The sequence below is a fragment of the Phalaenopsis equestris genome, unplaced genomic scaffold (genome assembly GCF_001263595.1).
Source record: "Phalaenopsis equestris unplaced genomic scaffold, ASM126359v1 Scaffold000291, whole genome shotgun sequence".
NCBI classification, from domain to species: Eukaryota; Viridiplantae; Streptophyta; class Magnoliopsida; order Asparagales; family Orchidaceae; genus Phalaenopsis; species Phalaenopsis equestris.
Genome location: NW_018164733.1, coordinates 27,747 through 51,328, shown reverse-complemented (window position 1 = coordinate 51,328; position 23,582 = coordinate 27,747). Strand labels below are relative to the sequence as shown.

At 32.0% G+C, this 23,582-nt stretch overlaps 1 protein-coding gene across 1 annotated transcript; it reads left to right on the top strand.

The window, feature by feature from the left end:
• LOC110025147 lies at window positions 1–21,986 on the top strand. Its single transcript, XM_020725444.1, has 6 exons — window positions 1–357; window positions 4,465–4,542; window positions 19,137–19,260; window positions 19,583–19,700; window positions 21,269–21,374; window positions 21,500–21,986. Exons 2-5 carry the CDS (start codon window positions 4,533–4,535, stop codon window positions 21,320–21,322), a joined length of 306 nt encoding a protein of 101 aa, XP_020581103.1. The 5' UTR covers window positions 1–357; window positions 4,465–4,532; the 3' UTR covers window positions 21,323–21,374; window positions 21,500–21,986.
• Window positions 21,987–23,582: the final 1,596 nt, after the last annotated feature.

The window sequence follows — 23,582 nt, the reverse complement described above, 5'->3', positions numbered from 1 at the left end:
GCCCACCCCCCGCAATTCCGTGAAGGATTTCCAGGACGATGACGCTCTAGTCGTGCAGCCATGAAGAGTCGACCGGGGGGAATTCTTAACATATCTTCCGTTTTTGGCGGCCGCTAGTACTTACCGGGGCGGTGACGATAAGACAAAACCCCGGCCAACTAATGAAAAAAGAACAATAGCACACGAGAGAAAGCCCTTCGCTCATTCCAAGCATTGGCCCCACGGAAAACGCCCACTTGTTTCTTTGCTTCAGGGCTAATTGCTCCTTCCTCCCTCCCTCCTCCTTCGCCTTTGATCGGTTTCCGGAAGGAAAGTTTGAATCTTGTTGGCTTTGTTTGCTCGCCCATGGAATTTACCGTAAGTTTTTGAATTTTTTTTGTCTGTCTCGAGGTGATTTGTGAGTTTTTTTTGGGAGGATTTGCGTTTTTGGAGCTGATTGTGAGCTCTTTTTTAGAGGAATTTTGTTAATGGCTAAGTTGGGTTTTGCCTTTCTTGTTAATTGAGGTTTTATTCAGCTCTAATTGTGGGGATATTTATTTGATTAATGGTTGCTTGGTGTTGAGGTGAGAGTTTGATGATTTCATGGCGGTACTATCTGCTGTTGTTTTGGTAAATGTGGGAATAGAGGATGGCAGATCTCCTATGTTCTGGTAAGGGTGTATGAATTCAATATGACAGGTTCATAATTTCATGCCAATCATGCAAGAGTGTCTCAAGGGGAGCTATGCTTTGGATTCAATCCTACCGCTGATTTTTATGCATCTTAAAGCTCTAAACTTGGTGAGAAAAAAGCAAGAATTTGCATGCACTGAATGAGATTGGGAATATTCACCAAATCCAGCTTACTTGGTGCAAATGTATAGTAGCTTTTGGTTGACCCTTTTGAAGCTTGAACTGGGTATAATTAAGCATTCTTGTGATTCAGATGCGGATGAGTTATGTCCTTGCATTGTAGGCATCCAAAATTCGTTCTCTTATGAGATATTTGCGCCTTGGAATAATGGTATTCTTGCTTGAACCAATTTATGTAGTTGAAAAGCATATTATTAAGTGTGTCCTATGCATAAGGTATTTAATCCACCATGTCGGCGATTGAAACTTTAGTTTTGAGTTGTTTATCATAAACCTTTGATTGTTCTTTAATTTGAGTCAGTTGGTAAGTTTGCTAAGAATTTTAAATTGAATTCATGAAGTCTAAAATGAAAAAGGATCATAAATCTTAGATTGTCTTTTAACTTTAGTTCAGTTCATATTTGAAATAATTTTTCAGCTGTTGGAGTAAATTTCAACTTTAATTTTGTTAATTCATTGATTTTAATGTTTGATGCACTTTAAATAAAATTTTAACGTAAGGACAAACTGAAAGGAATTTTTGAAAACTAGAAACACTAGAATTTTCATTAAATAAATGATATTAACTCATATTTGAGCGTCGTTCTCTAGAGAGTTCTGGTTAGGTATGACTCATATATCAGATAAGGGACAGTTGCTGGAGCGAGCCAACGGAATGGAGATTCGTTAAGTGGGTTGGGGGTGCGGGGGCAATATAAGGATAATTTTGTAATTACATATTGTACACTAGGGTTATATATATATATATATATATATATATATATATTGTATTTGTAATCCTAAAGGGATGTACTATTTTTCGTGAAATAAAAAAGTTGCCGTTGTTATTCGCTCCCGAGGACGTAGGCATCTTGCCAAATCTCGTTAAATCCATGTGTTTGATCATGATTGTTCGGTTCTTGATTATTACGTTCCTTTGCTCTAATTTCTCAACAGTTCTTGTCATGTGGTGTATGGAAATATAATAATCGCAGTTCATTTTTTATGCTTTATCGTTCTGTATTGCCTTTTACTATATTTCTCAATGGGCTGTGAGTAACGAAAAATTATTGTATCAGGTGTCCAATAAAAGGGTGCCACGTGCAACCCAGACCCGAACCGTATATGTCAGTGGGCCCAAATTGCCATGTGGCCCCATGTTATTGGATACCTGATGCAAATTTGCATCTTATGTTCTGATGCAATAATTTCTTGTAAATAACATGATGTGATTAGAGAAAAATTATCTGTAAAGGTAGGACGGATGGTAATGGTCTTTTCTTGTTGCAGAAATACCTGTAATTCATGAATTTTGCCTTCTTAATGCCCGCCCAACCAACACCCTTGCCACCCAAACCGTGGATTCCCTCTCTAACTAATACTTACATCTCATGAATTTAACCTCCATGATGTCCGCCTTGCTGGCCCACCATCTTTCCTTTTCATTGTCACCTCATGGATTAGTGGGTTCTTTGATGCCATCTCCGAATTTGTAATTATTGTTATTTTATTTTATTTTTTTGTTTTCTTTTAGTATTTTTCTAAGATTGTATAAATCCTATGCAAATATTGGAATGACTTAATTACTTCTCTCCAATTTAATGTCATGGTAAAGGAGCTCTATTCTTTTTTCTCTTTGTATTTTTATTACTACAGCCTTCATGACTTCATTAACTTAAACTTACAGCTTTCATTGCTGCACTCCCACACTTTCTCCAATTTTTTTTTATCACTACAACTTTCATCTTTGCATTTTGCAAACATTTTCCATTGTTGCAGCCTTTATTGCTGAATTATCGCAAAGTATTTTCATTTTTGCAGCTTAAATCCCTGCATTGCAATATTTCTTTCATCTTTTATTATTATTATTATTTTTCCTATGAAGAGGACATGGTTTTCTCTCCCTAGGTAACAACAAGAATACCATATATGTTTAGTCTCATGTTCTTCTCCTGGAATTGAAGGAAGCAATTTAAATCTAACAGAAGATCTTGTAAAATTATAAAAAATGGTCGTTATTAGTTTGCAAATTCTTAAAGGGAATATGAAATTTTGTTTTTTCATAACATACGAAGGGACAAACAGTTTTTCTAGGAGCACCTAAGAAAACATCTACAGCAGGTAAAAATTTGTGGGCATACTCATCAAAGGATTGCCAAGGGTAGCCTTTTAAAAGTTAGCAGACAACTTTTGAGTGAATAATATCATTTCATTTACTTGGGGGATCTACAACTCCATCAATTATCTCTCCTTAATCTCCGCCTTGTTGACCTGCTACCCATCCCCTAGATTTGTCTTCCAGTTGGTGCTCGTTGCCCATCAATTTAGTTTCTTGCTGTTCTCTTAGCTCTCTGTAGGCTCTCATTGCTTCTTTTCATTGTCTTCTCATGCTTAAATGGGATCCTTAATCCCATCACACAAGTTCATGGGACTATCGTAATTTCTTTTGAATGATTATCTCTTGATTTTGTATGTTTTCTATTAGAAGTTCTCTATCATTCTATAAATACTATACGAATGTTGGAATGAGTTACTCTACTAATTCTCTTCATTTTTTTTTTTCGTGTATAAAATTGGAAAGCTTTTTCTATGCTAAAGAAATTGGAGGTTTGGGGGATCATCAACATGAGATCTATTATTCTCTCTCTTTTGGGTAAATGGATTTTGAAGTGTTGTATAGATAGTTACTATTAATCTCCACCTGATTCTATCCTTCGTAACAAATACATTAAGGGGGAGAGGGTTACTGTTTTTTGTCTATCCAAATTTCCTTCAAACTGACCTATTCATCTCATGAGAAGAGGAGTCCTGAAATTGATGGCTTGTGGTTGGTTTTTGGATATCCAATGATCATTCTAGATTTCTGGATGCTGGAATCAAAATTGTTTCATCCAACCTCATTTAAACTTGACTTTCATACCTTTAAACCTCATTTAAACTTGACTTTCATACCTTTAAAAATCTTTCGTATACTTCATTTTATGTAACAAGAAGAAAGTTATGTTTTTCAAAATTTTGTGCAATTTATGACTTGTACGTGTAAAACCTACCCAATAGATGATTTCGCTTGTTCTTAAATTGATGAGCTATAAGCAAGATTTGGAGAATAATTTATTAGATTTTTAGTATGGAAGGTTCTATTGTATTTTCACTACTTGGACTCGAGCATAGCGGAAGCATTTCCTGTCTGTATTCCCATGTCAAACAACTGCAACCTGATTTTGTAGGAAATTAGTCAGTATTTACTGAAAAGAATCAATTAATAAATTCTGGAATCCAAAATTGCTAATTTTATTTTTTGAGACTCTGGTTTCCTTTATATATCCTTTATATTTTTTATGGGATTGTATTAGTCAGTTTCAAGCTTTGATCAACATATTTGTTTGTTTGGAATGATGCCGACAGTGTTCGTGTATCCAATTCAATTTCTTGCTATTTGACTATTTGGTACTGGTGCTCTTGCTTGCAAAACTATCTATTAGTCAGACTGAAGTGACTTGTTTCTCATCTAAGTTATAAACGATCTTTCTTTGTGTGTATTTTGTCAGACTGTTCTCTTTCCATGCTCTTCATAATTATGTTTTCCATGTGTATAAGCTTTATCTCACACTGAAAAATTTGTACTAAATCCAGATTTATGGAGGCTGATGGAGCAGTTGAATTTATGAGCACGAGCATGTGAAAGAATTTCTGTTCCTTAGATGGATCAAGGTAACTTTGTCGCATTTTAGCTTTATGTTTCAGCAAGCTTCTATAGATTTTCCTATATCAGCTGAATTTTTTATACTGTATAATTAGTATATTATAGGTATCAAACTCAAAGAAACCCACACTCATCACACTTAACACGGTATTGACTTCTAGACATTTCAAGTACTTAGGTATGTTCCATAATGGATTGGCTTTGACCTCTGTATGTTGATTAGATTTTGAAGTAAATGGATTCACAAGGAGATGCTTGTCATCATAGGAAGGACCTAGTCACACTTGAAAAGCGTTGGGGCCAATACTTAATTTAACATAACACTTCTCAGTGCTGCAGAGTTTCCAATGACATATGATATGTTTTCTTTAATATTGGCAGTTATAATAGTAACTTTGCCTATGATATCGTGGTTGAACACCTTATCAATATTTTAATCAAGTCACTTTTATTACAAAAATCTGACAAGCCAAAAACTATCCAATTATCTTGGCCTTAAATGTTGAGTTTAGAAAAAAATTAAACATTATTATCATTATTCAGAAATAAGAGTATACGCCTTGTATTAGATGACTGGGTGTCTTTTGTCTTTAAAGTGTCACCTCCTTATCAAAACACCTAAATTATCATGCACATAAACATATGATCTCTATATCTCAACTATTTCTTAATCAAATCATTTACTTTTTTAATATTCAATTTATTGTTGTTAATATTGAATATTATCATTGTAAATTTTTATTAAAATTTCAAAATTAAAAATCTATTATTTGAATTAGAACTTGAACAATTTGGTAAATAAAATTTAGTCTTCATTTAATTTAGACTTGGTGTCTTTTGTCTTTAGAGTGTCACCTCCTTATCAAAACATCTAAATAATCATGCACATAAACATATGATCTCTATATCTCAACTATTTCTTAATCAAATCATTTACTTTTTTAATATTCAATTATTTGTTGTTGATATTAAATATTATCATTGTAAATTTTTATTAAAATTTCAAAATTAAAAATCTATTATTTGAATTAGAACTTGAACAATTTGGTAAATAAATTTTAGTCTTCATTTTATTTAATATAAATTCAGATTAATTTATTTTTACTATTACATTCATATCATAATTAAAGTTATAACTATTTTATTGCATTAAATGTATGTAGATTTATTAATATTTTCCATATTATCTTCTAATGATTTTTATCTCCCTTAAAAAAACTAATTACTCATCATAGTTTAATTTATTGCCCTTTTATTTTCATTCAATAATCACGACATTTTTTCATAGTATTAGTAGTTTAAATACCAATTTAACTTCTCAATTTTTTTGTCCACTTATTTCTTATGTTTAAATTTATTAACTAATATAAACAAAATCACAGGCTTATATTAATTAAGTTCAGTGTTTTTCTCTTAATCATACAAATTCAACATTCTTGAATAATAATTTAGGTTTTACTTATTTAACATTAAAGAATAATGAATTAAAAAATTAAACACATCTCTAAATTATTAATTCAAGTTACTCTTTACACTCACTTTTGAAGTTTACGCTTGAATGATTCTTGATCAATTTCTTTTCCCTTCCTCTTAGTTTCTCTTTTCGCTCATTTCTTTCTCATTCTTTTCATTGCAACATCCTAACCTAATAATTTGTTTATATAATCATTAATAAATTCTAATATTTGCAATTAAATTTTAAGAAGAAGTTAAATAGAAATACCTTAAATAAGAATCCTAACTTTTATATATTATAGTTTTTAAAAAATCAAGGTTACCTTACCAGATCGAAGTGAGTGAACCCGCTAACAACTCGAATTTGATCTTTATTCTTTGCACATTCTCTAGCCGCTTAGAAACTATAAGCACGACTCAAGCCTTCATGTCTCCATCTGGGCTATCACATGAAGCCTTCTACTCGATACTCATGCTTTGAAACAACAAAGTAAATTCATCAAAGCAAAATCAAAATAATGAAAAAAACAGGTGGAAATCACCGAAGAGATGCTTCACTGGGTTTTTTTTCCTCCATAAGTTTCACTAGATTACACGATCAATTTACACAAAATCCTCACACACTCTCCTCACTTAAATAAGCTTTAGAATACTTTGATTGACACTGGATACCTCCAAATAGTTTGATCGATGCACATTTATCATTTCCTTTGGGAAATGATGCAACTGAACCTTCAAAACCATCAAAATACTTGACCTAGCTCCTAAGCATTGGAATATGATGCTTGGCCACTGGGCTCTAGTGCTAACACCCTTTTTTCTACCTCCCTGTTGTCTATGCCATTTAGAGTTAGGGAGTTGGGAGTTTAGGCGCTGGTTTGTAGCGCCTAAGCATTTAGGCACTGGATTATGGCATCTAGGCACCACCAAACTAGCACCTCTTTGCTGACTTTTCTGCCTTTGCTGGTTCGAACACATGTTTTAGATGTCTTAGCGCCATCATTTAATCTCCCATTATCCTTCTTATCTAGATCATGTAAAATAAAACACAAACACATTACAAAAATGTAAAATCAACATAAAATTAGATCAAAACTCATTACAAAAAATCACATTTTTAATCACACATCAAATCACTCCAAACTTACAAATTACTTGCCGTCAAGTGATCTCATATCCCAAATTAGATTCAATTGAACTATTTAGTAGCTCTCATTTTAAAAATTCTTTATTCTTTAATAATATCATATAATTTCTTATAAATATATGAATACCATTAAAGAATTAGATTTCTCCAATTATCTCTTTCTCTAGCATAATGAATCTTAAAGCGTTTAATTCAATTTGACTTTAATAAGTTTATTTATCAAAGATAAATTTAAGCCAATTGATTTATCTATCAAATTACCCCAAGATTCTCTATTCTTCTCTTGAATATAATATTTGAGTATTTTATTTTGAAAGCTTTTAAGTTTTATAAATTTAGAAAAGAATTAGATACCAAATTTTGATTTTTTTATGCTTAATCTCAAGCTGCTCTCAAAATCTCTATAATTTTTTTATCTTTTGAGATTTATTATTATAAAATTTTTCTCTTTTTATTTTTCACATTTTTTTTTCATTTCACTAAGAATTATTATATCCAGTTAGTCATGTATTTTATTCATTTTGAATGTCTAGTCTCCAAGTCTCCCATTAATTTATAAGGCTTAATTACTTCTATAAGGCTTAATTACTTCTTAATGTGTACTAAAAAATACTATAATCCAATTGAAAATTAAGTTTCAATTAGAGCATTTGAGTTGAAAACTATGGACTTAAATTTTTATGATTAATTAATTTTATTCATTGTTTCTCTTTCTTAAGTGTTTAAGACTTCTTATGCTAAAGTGCAAGAATAATTGGAAAAAGATTTTAAATTACTATTAAATTAACTTTCAATCCAATTTTTAAATAAATATTTGTATTACTTTTCAAGTTATTTTATGAATATTATTAAATTTCAAGATATCCTATTATGATTTACTACTATATGGTAAAATATAAAATTTAGGTATAAAAACCACTTTTAGGCAATTAGATATATATATATTTTCCATTCAAACTTATTTTCTATCACACATATCATATGAAGAGTTTCAACAATTGGAAAAAGGAATAACATGTGTAAACAGGAAATTTGCACAACTAAAATCGCATATACAAGTAAAATTTTCTATATCACATGAAAATACAGGAAACAATATTACATTACAGCAGGTTAATGCTGAAGTAAACATAATATAAAAGAAAGCTTAATAAAACACATAACAATTGCAACACTACTAATCTCCTAAGTCTTTACAACGTGCATGCTATAACAATAGAACACATGGAAGCCTACAATACTGCATATTTCATATACAAATCCTTATCTCAAAATAAATAGAATCACAATTTAGAAAAACCACAACCCATAAATCAATACAACCACATCATAAAAACAAAACATAACAGTAAGCAGAATCAAGTCAATGTCCAAAATATTCAACTAACCAAATCTAATCCTCATCATGCTCGTCGTCATCCTTCTTCATCGGCTTGGTGGTATCTCATAAAACTGAAAAGGTAAACTAGAAAACACTATAGGATGCAACCCCACGCTCCACTGGTTGCACTGATACATTTCCTACTGAGCAGTATGATACTGAATATGATACTCATATTAGCGCTATGCTGCTATGCGTAGTGGTGTGAGCGCTCAACGAGATCATGTATCTCTCATTCCATAATAGCTTACTTCTGTGAAAGAGTCTCGAGCGCTCCGAGATAACAACAATCAATGCATAAGGATGGGGGGATGAGAAGAAGTTGATCAAGAATAGCTCTCACCACGCTCATAGGTAGATGTTTTCACATAAGAAAAGATAATTAATTTGATCATAGACTTAATGGAATGAATCTGCTCCTCCCAACTCAATCTCTTTGCTCCAACTTCTACACAGAGCATGGATAAGGGATGTATATCCTAATCTTATGGTAGTTCGCACTCTCACAATGTCTGGATAGTCATAGATAATGGACCCTATGTCAATTGCTCTTTCTGTTTGGATAAAGAAGTTAAGGATGACACGATTCTTAGTGACTTCATTAGCGATTGTTGAAGGTATGAGTCTAACATAAATAAAATAGTGCTAAGCCTTAGACTCTTTATTCATGTTGAGCAGTGGAAATGAAAAACCTTCCCATCGCTAATTTTCACTGAGCACTCGAATCTGTAAGAAAGTCGATTATCTCTTGAAAATCAATTTCAGTGGCTAAAAAGTTAGAGAATTCACAATTAGGAGACATTAAGGAGGTCAAAAAGGGAATTGATAGAACTAGAATCAAAAGCTACTTGCTTTACCCGTACAAATACCTTCTCATCTGGTTGTTTATTTGTGTTAGCAAATAACTCTCGGATGATAGGGACAATGACCGGGGGAGCAGAATTGCAAATTTTTTCCTAATTTTTTTCTACTATCAATCCTTCCACTTTACCCCTAGTCCCAGAGAAAACTCTTTGAGGTATAAGCTTCTTTGATATTAATAAGTTGTCTTGATTAGCGGCTTCGATACTAACAAACGTCTTGCTATCATAGGTGGTTTCTTACCTCAAGCTTTTGGTTTTTGGTGCCATGAGTTCAATGGGAATGAAGAGGAGAAATGGATAGGAAAAAATCAAGAAAATAGAGGAAGACCAAGGTAATGAGCAAGAAAATTGAAGAAGATCAAGATAAGAGATAAATTTGATGTATAAACTATCACATGCAACCCTTTCTCCATGGTGATAAAATTCACTTTTGTTTCATTAAGAGTCCTACTCACATCCTAAATCATATGAAAAATATTATCTCTGTGCTATCCTAACATTGCTCCTACAACATAATCATTAACATGACACATTAATTCAAAAGAAAATTCTCAATTTAGTGCTACAATAATAGGCGTAGTGATTCATTTTTTTTTAAACGTTCAAGGGCTGCTAGACAATTTTCTTCAAACGCAAAGGACACATCATTCTCTAATAAATGACATAGCAATTTGGATACTTTAGAGAAGTCCTTAATATATTTACGACAAAATCTTGCATGCTCAAGAAAACTCCTAATCCCTCTAATAAATGTGGGCAGTGATAGTTTTTCTTTCACTTTGATTTTAGCCTAGTCTACTTTCATCCCTTTCTTCGATGACTTATGTCCTAACTAAATCTCTTCACTAACCATAAATTGACATTTTTCTTAATTTAGCATTAAGTTAGTTTCTTTTCACCTTTGCAAAACTTTTGAAAGGTTTTCAAGTCATGCATCAAATGATTTGTCAAAAACTAAAAAAACTTTCATAAAAATATCAATCCTTTTTTTATTAGATATGAAAAGATCACGACCATACATCTTTGAAAAGTGACCTAGACATTGCCTAATTCAAAATGCATACTCCTAAAGGCAAAAGTTCCATAGGGACTAGTGAATGTTGTCTTGTCTTGATTCTCTTGAGTTATAGGAATTTGATGTTTTCACGAATATCCATCAAGGAAGCAATAGTAAGAGTGTCCTATCAATCTATCTAATATATGGTCAAGGAAAGTCAAGGGAAAATGATCTTTCCTAGTGAATTTCTTTAATTTCCTATAGTTTTTGCTGATTATCCAAACTATTATACTCTTAGTAGGTATTAGTTTTTTCTGGTCATTTTATACCACTACCACATTTCCTTTCTTAGGAACATAATGTATCAGGCTAACTTAGACACTAACCAAAAATTTGGTAGATGATTTATGCATCTAACCACTTTAAATCTTCATTTTCACCACTTCTTTTATCACTAGGTTTAGCATCCTTCTGGGATCAACTTTAGGTTGGCTATCTTCTTCCATTAAGCTTCCACGGATGCATAGGGAAGGGCTTATGCCATTTATGTCTGCCATAGTCCACCTAAAAGCTTTCCTAAAATTCCTCAATACTCACATCAACTTTGTATCTTGCTATTCAGTCAACTTAGAGGAAATAATGATATTCATAGTAGAAGATTATTTTAAAAATTCATATTTCAAATTTTTCGGGAGTGCCTTAAGTTCTAAATCGAGTGTCTCAACTATAAATAGTACTAAGGGTTTAGCATTAATTTAGGTGTCTAAAATCTCAAACTTATTTCTAATCACCCTAGTGCTTACTTCTAACAGTAGAGCATATTCTTATTTAGGTTTTTTCTGTCTTCCTCTATTGGGCTCATGGTCCATCTCAATAGCATCCTCTAAATTGGCTCATGATCAACCCATTTATCAAGTCTAACCAATAGCAAGAATCATCACTTGAGTAATGGGAGTGTTTAATCGAATGCAAAATATTAAATGTCATTTCTTGATGATTAACTCTCATAGTCAACTCCCCTTTCTGAACATCAATTATAGCCCTTCTTGTGGTTAAAAAAAGTCTTTCTAAGATTGTAGGGATCTTTTTATCTTCCACCATGTTTAAAGCTGTGAAATTTGCATGGAATATAAACTTATCAACCTTAACGAATACATCTTCCATTACTCCCTTAGTGTATGTAAGAGATCCGCAGCTAACTTCAGTGTCACTGTGGTAGGCTGGACTTCTCCTAATCATATTCTCGTGAAAATGGATGAAGGCATGGGATTGATGCTAGCTCATATGTCACATAAGGTTTTTTCGAAAAAATTATCTTCTGTCACAAGAAAGAGTAAAATTTTCGGTGCCCTTAATTTTTTGGAGAGGTTTATTTTTTGAAGAATTACACTACACTCTTCGCTCAGGGCTACAGTCTCAAACACCTAATTTTCTTTTTTTTTTGAAAATATCTTTCATGAATTTTACACAACTAGATATTTGCTCTAAGGTTTTGATGAATGGAATGCTAGTTGTAAGCTTTTTAAACACTTCCAAAAACCTAGATAAATGTTGATCAAGTTTATGTTTTTGAAGCTTTTCGGGAAAAGGTGGTGGTGGTTTCTTTTGTTCCTTCATAGGAGGTGAGTTAGATTTTTCTAAGTCGTGAATAGGTTTTCCACTAGATCTTTCCGGCTCAATGTTAACATCTTTTGCACTAGGTTCCTTCCTAGTCACCTCTTCTAACTCCTTTCCATTTTTTAACTTAATGAATTTTACTTATTCTTATCAATTATCTTTAGGATTCATTTCAGTGTTACTAGATAACATCCTTTGGGGTCTGTTACTCAAAGAATTTGATATTTACCTTAATTGATTCTTGATATTTCTTATGCCTGCAGCTTAACTTTGTAATTGATTCCTTATTTGTAATATAACTTCTTGTAACAATAATTTCTTCTCTTCAAATTGAGAATTAGAAGTGAATCCTGGTAGGTAAGTCGGTCTTAGACTTCCACTACTCTGATTATTCCAATTTTTTTATAGTGTTATGTTAATGGTTACTTTACAGTTGGTTTCCTAAAACTTAGTTGTTAGTGTTCCAATTGAAATTATGGTGATTCCTCCAGCCAAGGTTATATGTATTGGAATACAAATTATTGAGCCTGTTTTCTATGACATTTAAAGTCTCCAATGAAGAAATTTGTGGATTTTGTACTTGTCTATTGATAATTTTATCATTAAGTAGTGATCATTGCACTAAATTCATACATATGTTATCTAACTTCCTAGATAAGAACGACTTGTGAAGTTAGGATAGCTAAGATATCAGTGTCATGCATACTAGCCAAATTCCTAGGGTTCACTCTCTAAGTAGATTATTAGAAATTATTGGTAGTTATCTCTTCAATTAGTTTATAGGTCTTCTCAATTGACTTTGACATAAGGGACCCCCCAGTTACAACATTTATTATTGACCTCAAAGATCTCACCAATTCATTTTAAAATATATGAATTATAAACCAATCTGGTAGGGCAGTAATTCATTGAATCTCCCTCAAGCTTCATAAATTGAATCTCCCTCTAACTAGGTAAAGGATGTTATATCGTTTATGAGTTTGATATTCTTAGAGTGGGAAATATTTGGTAAGAAATTTTGGGCCAAGTCATTCTAGTTGGTGATTGATCCCAGTGCTAAGAAGTTGAACCACATCTTGACTTTATATTTATGTGAGAGGGAATAACTTTAGTATAACAACATGAGATACCATTATACCTGAAAGTGACACAATTCAAAAAACGTTAGCTAAGCGGAGGTTAAGGTCTTCTGTGGGTGACCCAAAATTGGCTGTTTTGTATCATTTGAATTGCAACAGGTTTAAATTCAAAGGAGGTGGCTTCTACGGTACGGTTGTTGATTCTTAGATGAATTTTTTCTACTGAAGGAAATGCATACTGTTTAAATATTCTAAGCATGATATTATCTTGAGGTCGGTTTGCCATTGCTCCTAGTTTTTTTAAAGTTTTTTAAGTTTTCTGAAAATTTTTTAAGTTTTCTGATTTTTTAGCTATTCTGTCAAGTTCAGAGTTATAAGGAACTAGTTCAACGAAAGCGTCCTACACATACGAACATAATACTAACTAGGGACCTTAAAACTAATAAATTAAGCAAATCACAATGAACCAAATACTCATATAAAAAAGCTATACTACATGTGCAGAAATTACAAAGAAAATTCAGCACACAACCACAACAGTAGAGTAACACATGAAAACTCGTAGAAACTTGAGAAAAAAGATAATTTTTGAATTTTCGTATATAACACAACAAATATCATAGAAATACGACAAAAAACATGAAAAAACAAGCTTTCAAGTCCCTAATAGTTCAACTAAAATTTTCCTAAAATAGAAATTAATGTCGTTCCTGACACTAATGTCAAAAATATGCCTGAAATGTTAAGAAGCATCGACAATCACACAAGTATGTGCCATGTAAGTAATATACGGATTTGAGTTCGTGTATCGATTCTAAAGGAAACTTGTTAATTTCCAAATCCAAAGAAGTTTTAGCCTACTAGTTTTAAGTCTAGCATGAAGTGATTGAAATTCAATGATTTTAAAGCTACTAGTTCTAATTTGTTAGTAAGAGTAAAGCCGGAGTGAAAATAGCAAAAAATGGTAGAGGTTTTATAACAATTGTAAATTCTTCCATTAATAGGATTTATAGGAATCTAAGTTTAACTATGTGATAAAATTTATGGGTGACAATAAAAAACAACTCTTCCTTTTTCCCTCCCAGGCATCTAAGTAGGTTTAAAAACCATACTGGTTTAGTTCCCTAAATCAAGTGATTATCCCAGAATTCCACATTTTCTATTATAATTGCATTAATCTAGAAGCAATATTCCTATTCTTCTAAATCAGTACGAGTTAATCTAATTCTTTCACTAGCCTGCTCTCGCACAACTAGATCACAACATATTTTAACAAATCAATTGACCAAATTGATAGTAAATGAAAATAGGTAGGTTAACACATAACACATCACCACCACGAAGCTCCAATTTAATCACAACATAGTAGTTAAACAAAAAAATTCTGAATTATCAATCCAAATGAAAAAGAAGAATCTACTCGTTACTCATGCTTTGAAACAATACTTTATTCATCAAAGTAAAACAAAATACAAAGAGTTGGGAATGAAAAGTCCCATGGAAATCACGGAGTTGTTACACTAGACTTTATTCATCCTCCACAAGTTTCACTTGATTATACTAGCAATTTACACACAAAACCCTCACACACTCTCCACACATGCATCTATCCACACTTTAAATAAGTTTTAGAACACTCTAATTGACACTGGATACCTTCAAATGGTTCGGCTGATGGACATATATCCTTCCCTTGACGAAATGATGTAATTAAGCCATCAAAACACGCGACTAGCTCTTATGTGCTGGAATATGGCGTCTGAATGCTGGGCACTAGCGCTTAGGCGCTGCAAGTTCAATGACCCTTTTGCCGCCTCAATGTTCTCCACGTCATTTAGAGTTAGGGCATTGGACTCCTAGGCATCGGTTAGTAGTGCTAGGCACCACCAAACTGGAGCCAATTTGCTGGCTTCTCATGTTGAATGCATGCTTTGGCTCTTCTCTTTTGCTTAACATTAAATTTTCATCATTTAGTCTCTCATCATTCTTCTTATCTAGCTCCTGTAAAATACAACACAAACACCTTCCAAAAACGTAAAATTAATAAAAAATTAGATTAAAACTAAAAAAAAATAATCACATTTAAACTACATATCACATCTGCTCATCTTTATCTTCCTTACACTCACTTTGTCTCCCTCTCACATTTCCAGGTGCAAAGAATCATTCTTGAGTGGAAGTTCTAGTTTCATTAGGTCAATTTGATGTATGAAGCTTTTGTTTTGATGTACCTGGACTTTCCTAAGGGTTCAAGGTCCTAAAATATCAATTTGTAATTATGCTAGGAAATTTTGTTCAAAGCTCACTTGATAATTGCACAAATTTATTTGTTTCGAAATCAAGATTGATTTGCTTTCAATTGATGATGGATTGGTCAAATTAATATGATTGAACTCAAAATCAACCAAGTTTTTGTAAAAATGTATTTTTTTAAGTATGTCTTCACTCCCTCTCTCTCTCTCTTTCTTACGAGTTGAAGCTAGCTTGCTTGAACTCGATATGAATCAACCCTTTTATAATCTGTTGAATGCACAATTAATAAAAATAACATTTATGGGGTCCTATTTATAAACTAGACAGGTTATCTTGAAATTCCCAAAAATTAATTGATTTGGGATGTGATGTGTATGCAATATGGTTCGGCTTATTGTTAGATTAATGCCTTAAAAATGCTCACAAGTTTGGTGTTGGCGCATGCTTAATAAGTTGTGGACCATATTTATATTTTGTTATTTTGGTCATCAAGGGCTGGAGTGGTAGCGTCCAAAGGATTCTTAAAATGTAATTCAAATTTTCCAGCTCTAAATAAGACTCATGTAAGTGTTATTTCTAACCTAGTATTTTTGGAAGGTCATTAATGAATTTAGATACAAACAAACATTTTCAAATAATCCACGAAACCATTTAGTGCTTTCTGTACACATGGAGTATTTTTCTCAGGATTTAGAGGTTTTCAGATTCTTTGAGTGAGAAAAAAATGGATGCTTTATAGGAGGTAGATTGCCTAGGTGATTCATGGTTGATTTATGAAATCTAATCTTTTTTCCCTTTCCTTTTGTTTTTTTTCCCATTGTCTTATCTTTGATTTGTTTTTTTATTCTTAATTTTGATTTTTTTTTCTTTAATTTTATATTATTTTTGGTTCTTTTTTAACACTTCGTTGTATAACGTTGATTGTTGACATGAACATTGATTTTATTGTTCATGTTTGGTATATGGGAGAGAGTAAGTGATTAAAGGGAGGTTTGGGTTTTAGATATGAATGGGATTTGGCTAGGATTGATTTGAATTTAAATATTTCTTGTTATTGTAGGAGATATAGTGGAGGTCTGTTAGGAACTTAAATTTGAATGATGCTATTTATTTGGTAATTAAAGATAAATTTTATGGAGGGTTATTGAAGGAGAGTAGGGGACCTAAATGAGGAAAATAAAGTCTCAAGTTAGGTTTAATGTTTGCGAACAAGAATTTTTACTGTTTGATTAACAATGAATTATCATAAATGAAAATCAACTAGAGATCTTCGACGAACATATTAAATTTAAGATGGTGATGAGCAACTTGATGAAGCTGTTTTTGAAATACCAAAATGCATATAGAATGAAATAAAATTGTAGCTTTGATGCTAATTTGAGATGTGATGGCTAGAATTAGAAAAAATAAGAAAAAAAAATAGAAAACAAATGTTGACCTCTAGAATGGATCTTGAGAGGGAAAATACAGTTACTCAAGCAAAGACAAGCCTGACGCTTCTAAGTAAGCTTAACGAAATATGTAATTCAGTGAACTCAGTCACATCCCTAAGGCTTTTTTAGGTTCTTATTGAGTTGATCTGACCCCATTACATGTGGCCTCAGATTCCTCAATGACTATTCTCATGCATTTTGATTCATTTACAAGCAACTTTTTTAAAATATACCGCACTCTTTATAAGTTGACTTTGGGATAATTAACTATAGCCTGAGAAGTGCCATGTGCTTTAAATATAAAAAATGAATTTAATAGCCCTAACTTAGTCATACTTTCATCTTGCCCATGAGTTGGGTCAATTAGGCCATTTAACCATATTTCAAATTCTAATTTTCAACATTGGTTTAGCCCAATTCATCAAATTACTCGGGTGGTATATTATAATTATCATTCTAAAGTTTAAACCTTATTCTATCCTACGTAGTTCAATTGATTGGATGTTTTTGAGATCTAGCTTAATTCGTAGATATCAAGCGAGCTACTTTTGAGGGATTGTGAGTTGAGATGAAGAGTCAATGACTTTTTCTAAGTTGACAAGAGTTTTTGTTAACTTTTCTTGTACCTTTGAATTGCGAATAAGGAATCCCATCTTCTTTAATTAAAGGGAAGGTTAGATTTTTATAATATTAATAAACATAATTGATTATGTTGTCGGGACCGAGTCTTGTATTATTTTCCTTTTTCAAAATTTTCAGTAAAAAATTTGTTAACTTTTGGATTCTTTCCATTTTTCTGCTTGTATATGGCTTCGTTGTGCGATGTGAATATGCAAAATCTTTTAACGTATCATCAATATTATAGCACACGACAAGAACTAGAAATAATTGTGTTACCTATGCATTTCCTGGAAAGGGGTGATGAGAGCTTTTAGCTTAATGGCATTGTCATTTTCAGTTATATTATTATTATTATTATTATTATTTATGATTATCTGCCAAAAAGATTTATCTTCACTAGTTTTTTTTTTTGCCTGCATTTTCAAAAAAAAAAAAAAAACACTTTCTCTTGTATTTGAATGGATAAGCCACACTGAGTGCTAAATATTACAACTCCTTATTTACAAATCACTGTTGTAACTATAAGTGACCAGAAAATTGGAGAAACCCAAAAAAGAATGAGTTATATTGTTCATAATTCAAATTATTGCAGGCTGTACGGAACTTCAGGAATTGATAGTTGTTTGGTTTTGGGACACCACCAAGTTGTATTTCTACAACAAGAACAACACAACAAGAACAACAAGCCTTTATCCTACTAAGTGCAGTCAGTTACACAAATCCTTTTTCTCCATTGTGTCCTATTGAGTGTCATATATTCATTTAATTCTAATAAATTAAGATCATTTTTTATACAACATGCCTACGTCTTTTTAGGTCTACCTCTACCTTTCTTAACATAAATCGAACCTAAAACATTCACTCTTTTTACCGGATCATCGGATGGTCGACGTTTAATGGACTCTCTCTAATCTTGTCTATCACTGGAGCTACATAGCCCTTTCATGGATATATTCGTTTCATGTCTTGTCTCTTATGTGTAAAGCTGCTCATCCACCTAAGCATTCTCATCTCACTTATAAAGGAGTAAAATTCTTTAGTATTATTTTATGATTTGTTTTCTATGTAACCAAGATTTGAAGTTTTTAGATGGGCCAGTCTTGTTAACAGTTATTGAAATTTGATACAGATCTGTGTTGAATTTGCGGCAAAATTCCACTCCACTGGTCATCACTCCATAATAATTCATGCAAATGAAAATCTGGTTTCCATCTTTCTTATTAATCCTCTCTCCAATTACTTTCCAATTCAATTTTAAAATTTGAAAAGTGTCAAAATATTCTGAATTTTTGCAGGGAGAAATTTTAGTCCCAAAGTCTATACATGTGTCCCCATGGAGGATTATTTTAGCTCCAATTTAAAGAGTCTAAGACTATTTTGGCATTTTTATAGACTCTGGGACAAAAAAATGGTTCCATGTAAATAGTCAAGAGATTATTTTGATACTTTACTCGCATCAAAATAAAGGTAGTTTGTATGAGGCTCAATTCCATTTGAACAATTACTAATGGTAGTATCTGTCAAAATGCAAAATTTTGGCTTGATTGTGTTTAATGTGTATATGCAACTCCAAGTATGGATTTCTTATTTAAAAAATCACTTGTATTTATAGTATTGAATTTCACTCCACTCTGCTAAACTTAGCGCAGAAATGTTAGAAAATTGTTACTATTGCGAGCATACTTGTTCTATCAAACATCATAGTTTTATAGCTTACTAATTGAGAATTGTATCTGATTCACATAAACTGCTTCAGGGGAGTATTGTGACTGTAAAGATTGCAGGGGGAAATATACGCTGATTCAAGATGAAGAAGACCCGAGGGTGCTGAAATTTGACAAGCCCCTACCATGTTTTGGCTGTGGAATTGGATGGTGTTCGTGAGTAGGCCATTGCAATCTATCCATCTCTCCATTTTCATCTTCCTCGTTTTATAATAGGAAGATTACATACATACCACTCAATTCTTATCTTTGTACTTATCAAACTCCTAAAATTCAATTTTTAAATACATACCATCTTACCTATGCATGAAAAGGTGTATTTAACTTTTTTAAAACGTTTAAATGGTGTTACTTTTGATCTGACATGAAAGATTTGGGTGGTAAAATGTAAAAACTGAAGTTTAGCTGTTAGAAATGTAAATTTATGCGAATTAGGTGGTATGTGTAAACGCTCTCATAATAACATGCTATTATGCAGATTACTGTTGGGTTGCTTGTGCCCTTTACTATGGTACGTTGCAGCACTTCTCTACTTTTGTAAATACTACAACAGAGATCCAAGAGAGCGAGATGGTCTTGTTGCCTGTGTCTTTGCTGTAAGTAGCTATTCTTTTCGTTTTTCAGTTCTCAGATCAGCCATTTTGTCACTATATTCCAGTGCTTTCTTTTAGATATCCATTACTATTTTTTTTATTCTATATGATATACTATTATTTTTGGGTGGAGAGATTATTATGGAAAATTTTACTGCAAAGAATTTATCATAACCAATCGTTTAAGAAATAGCTGAATAATTTACATGTGATAATGCTTACATCCGGAGTATGAGATGGTTTATGTTAGTCATGAGTTTGCATTTGGTCAGTTTGGTTGGATTGGTTGACAAATTTGTTAAACCAATCAAACTAAACCAAATGAGTGAGCCAAACCCACCAAATAATGTGGGATTGAAGGGCAATATAATTGAATTTATCTAGTTCGGTTTTGGTTTAAACAAATTTTGAAATCCTAATAAAGTGGTGTGCATTTGATTAATTCAGATAATTTGGTTGATGGATTGATTTAATAAAGATTGTGAAAATCAGACCGGATATTGAACCAGTAGAAGAAGAGGTTCAAGGTTTAAAGGTTCAACCAGATGACCTAATAAATCATAAATGTACTTAAAAATGACAATACATAAGATTTACATCCCAATCAATTCATATGCATTTAAATAACTAACACATAAAATTGAATTTTAACATGTCATTTTTTCTGAGCATGAAAACTTGTATTTCACTTTTTAAAAATTGAAATAGGGATATATTTTATGTGATATGAATAATTTTGGATGATGTCGATACTTTTGGGGGTATAAATGTAAAATAAAAAGAGTTTAGGTGTTAGATATTTAAATAAATAAAATTGAGTTGTATGTATTTAAATTGAAGTTTTTGTAATAATGATTTTTTTGATGTGATATGAGTGATTTGGGTGGTATGAATGTAAAAAATAAAGTTTAGGTGTTAGAATGTAAAATATATAAAATCGGGCGGCATGTATGTAAATGCCCGTGAACGGAATGGTTCCTTAGAATCGGAGCCGGTTTGTCGGTTTAGAGGTTGAACCAACCTGGTTCTGGGCGGTTTTATGTGGGAGGGGTTTTTTATGACGACTAGAATATAAGTTTGTTTTTTTTCTTAATTAATTTTTTTTTAAAGTCAAATCAACTAAAAGTAACCCAAATGACCTTTGATCTCAATCTAAAATCAAATTGTGATTTAATAAATCAAATCAAATAAATCAATATGTTTGGTTTGGTTCAGTCCTTCGGTTTAAACCAATTAATGCACACTCCAAATGCCAATGGCAGAGACTTGTATGTATTATCTTGTGCGAATCAAATACGTGTCTGCATACAAATCTTCCATGGACAGAGATTTGTTTTAAGTTTGAATACATCTCTTTGCTTACCAAGTATACAAGCTTTTACTATGAGCAAAGGCTTGTCTTATACTTTGAAATAAGAGTAATTATTTAACTTTTCTTATACTTTCTGCAATGAAAATTTCCTTGGATGAAGCTACAAGTTTTTTTCTGTGTTATGATGCATTCTTTTATAAAGAATCCTTTAGTTTCTATATGGCTATCAAATAACTACAAAAATCTTTTTCCTTTTCAGGCTCTGATCTGCACTGTTGCAACCTGCATCACGATAGCTGTAATATTTCTCTAGCACGCTCGAACAATATCTGCAAGCAACTCACAGTTCGGCATTTAACAAAATGGTAGGGAGCATATTGAAAAACAGTTTTCTGGCTTTTCTGTATTTTTCAGCTGTTTTTATTTCCATATTCAAGCTTTTTTTGCTCTACTTATCCTCTAATTTCTTCTATATAACTGTTAAATCTAGGCTGGATAGAGAGAACAAATTCATTATTTATTTCAGCAGCTTTTCTAGAGGCTCTGTACCAAATCACTGTGATCTAACAAAAGTGTTATAAAGATCTTAATCGATGCTTGATGCTCCCATCAATTTGAAGCCTGAGAAGTGATCGATGTACTCAGGCTTCATCGCTAGATTCGAATGTGCTATAAGCCTGTCCTCTATCAAGCAATCAAGGTGTGGCACTCTAATGCTAGCTTTAATTGAACACTGTAGTCAACTCGCCTTCACTCAAGATTAGCATACAACTTCTCCTGAATTTGTTAGTCATTACATGGGGAACTATTAGCCTCTTTTTAATGATCATGGAGTATTCAATTATTTATTTCTTCAAATAGCATAGTTTTTCTTTTTTTCAATTTCCAGTGTAAGAAGCTCATATTTGATGTAAATGAGATTTAATTTCAAAATGTTATGATAACCTTCAAAATATTTATCAATTAAGTTGATTGATGCCTGCAATATGCTTTTCATTGATTATAGATGTTTTGTGGCTTCATTTGTTGGTACTCATCTCTTTTCAAAAGTTGGCAGGCATGTGCAGCTCTTAAATAAAGGGATTTGAATTTCTTTGGGTGTATCAAATAAGTCTGCGAATAATTTAGGGACAGTTATTTTTTTTTTATTTGGGGATAGACATGTGCCACAATTTTTGTATATTTATTTACTTATTATTTATTTATGTAATATTTTATACTATAATCATATCAAAATATATGCATGAAAATATACATTTTACAAAAAAAAAAAATCAATTTTAATAGTACTTTCGATGTAATGTTAAGGAGTTGTATGACAACAGATGAGATTTCAATTAGCAGGATATAGTAAATCTTGTAAATTTGGATTTAGTTCCTGAAACTATTAAATCTCAAAAATTGTTTGTCAATAAATTTAGTAAATGTTGTTAAATCCAATGAAATTGTTTGACCATTTCTGTTAGGATTTAGAAGTCTATTATGTTTGTTAGACTTTAATAGCAAATCACTAATAAAAACTCTCAAATGACAACACGTTTTTGCAGTCTGACTCTCAAAAGGCAGATGGTTAACCATTATAGTGGAATAAAATAAAATAGATTAATCCTATTTTAAAAATAACCATACACACCATATCATAGATGAGAAAGCAGAATTTTAATAGCAAATCACTAATAAAAACTCTCAAATGATAACACGTTTTTGCAGTCTGACTCCAAAAGGCAGATAGTTAACCATTATAATGGAATAAAATAAAATAAATTAATCCTATTTTAAAAATAACCATACGCACCATATCATAGATGAGAAAGCAGAATAGCAACCAATACACCAATTATCATGAACCAACTTCCATTCAGGTTAACACAAAGCAAGCTAAGCAGATCATACATTAACTCTTAGATGGAGAAATTAAGAGTGTGTAAATAAGATGTTTCTGAAAATAGTATTCTTGCATAAAATATTTCAATAAAAATAATTTCTCAGCAAAAATATGAAGTGGGAGAAGATGGAATCATCTAGTACTTATTATTGGCAAGTTGTCATTGCAGACATTCAGAAAAGGCTTTATGAGCATCTCTCCCTGCTCAAACTTGACATGTTTTGAACACAGCAAGTGACATTCCAAGTCTCGACTTCACCTATTTAGAGCAAAAATATCAAGACAAGAATCTTCATCCACAATGCATGATGTAAATACTATTAAATTTAGGAAACATATGAAACTCGCAGATATACTAAATGCAGATAGATTACTTTGATAATTTATTAAAAATAATGGTGAAAAACCAGTGAAGGAATCATCAAGCCATCTATGGCTGGCATCATATTTTCTTTTTCATTCCAAAAGTTAAGAATAAACAATGTTAAGTATTGAAATCTGTAAATTCAAGATGAGAGAATGTTCCATGGACATCCTATTTAGCCACTACTGGTTGCTTGGGATACTTGGAATGTTAAAACAGATGCTGGAGAAAGGATTATCCGTGGATTTACTTCTCATTCAATGTTAGATCATTATCACAAGGGTATCAATATAATTGGAGGCACTACTTCAGCATAAGCATTGC

What these genes read in the sequence shown, in the direction of transcription:
- LOC110025147 (XM_020725444.1), top strand. An exon ending in TGTGGAATTGGATGGTGTTC is followed by an intron (nt 19,261 to 19,582) that starts GTGAGTAGGCCA and finishes GCTATTATGCAG; the next exon opens with ATTACTGTTGGGTTGCTTGT. An exon ending in TTGTTGCCTGTGTCTTTGCT is followed by an intron (nt 19,701 to 21,268) that starts GTAAGTAGCTAT and finishes TTTCCTTTTCAG; the next exon opens with GCTCTGATCTGCACTGTTGC.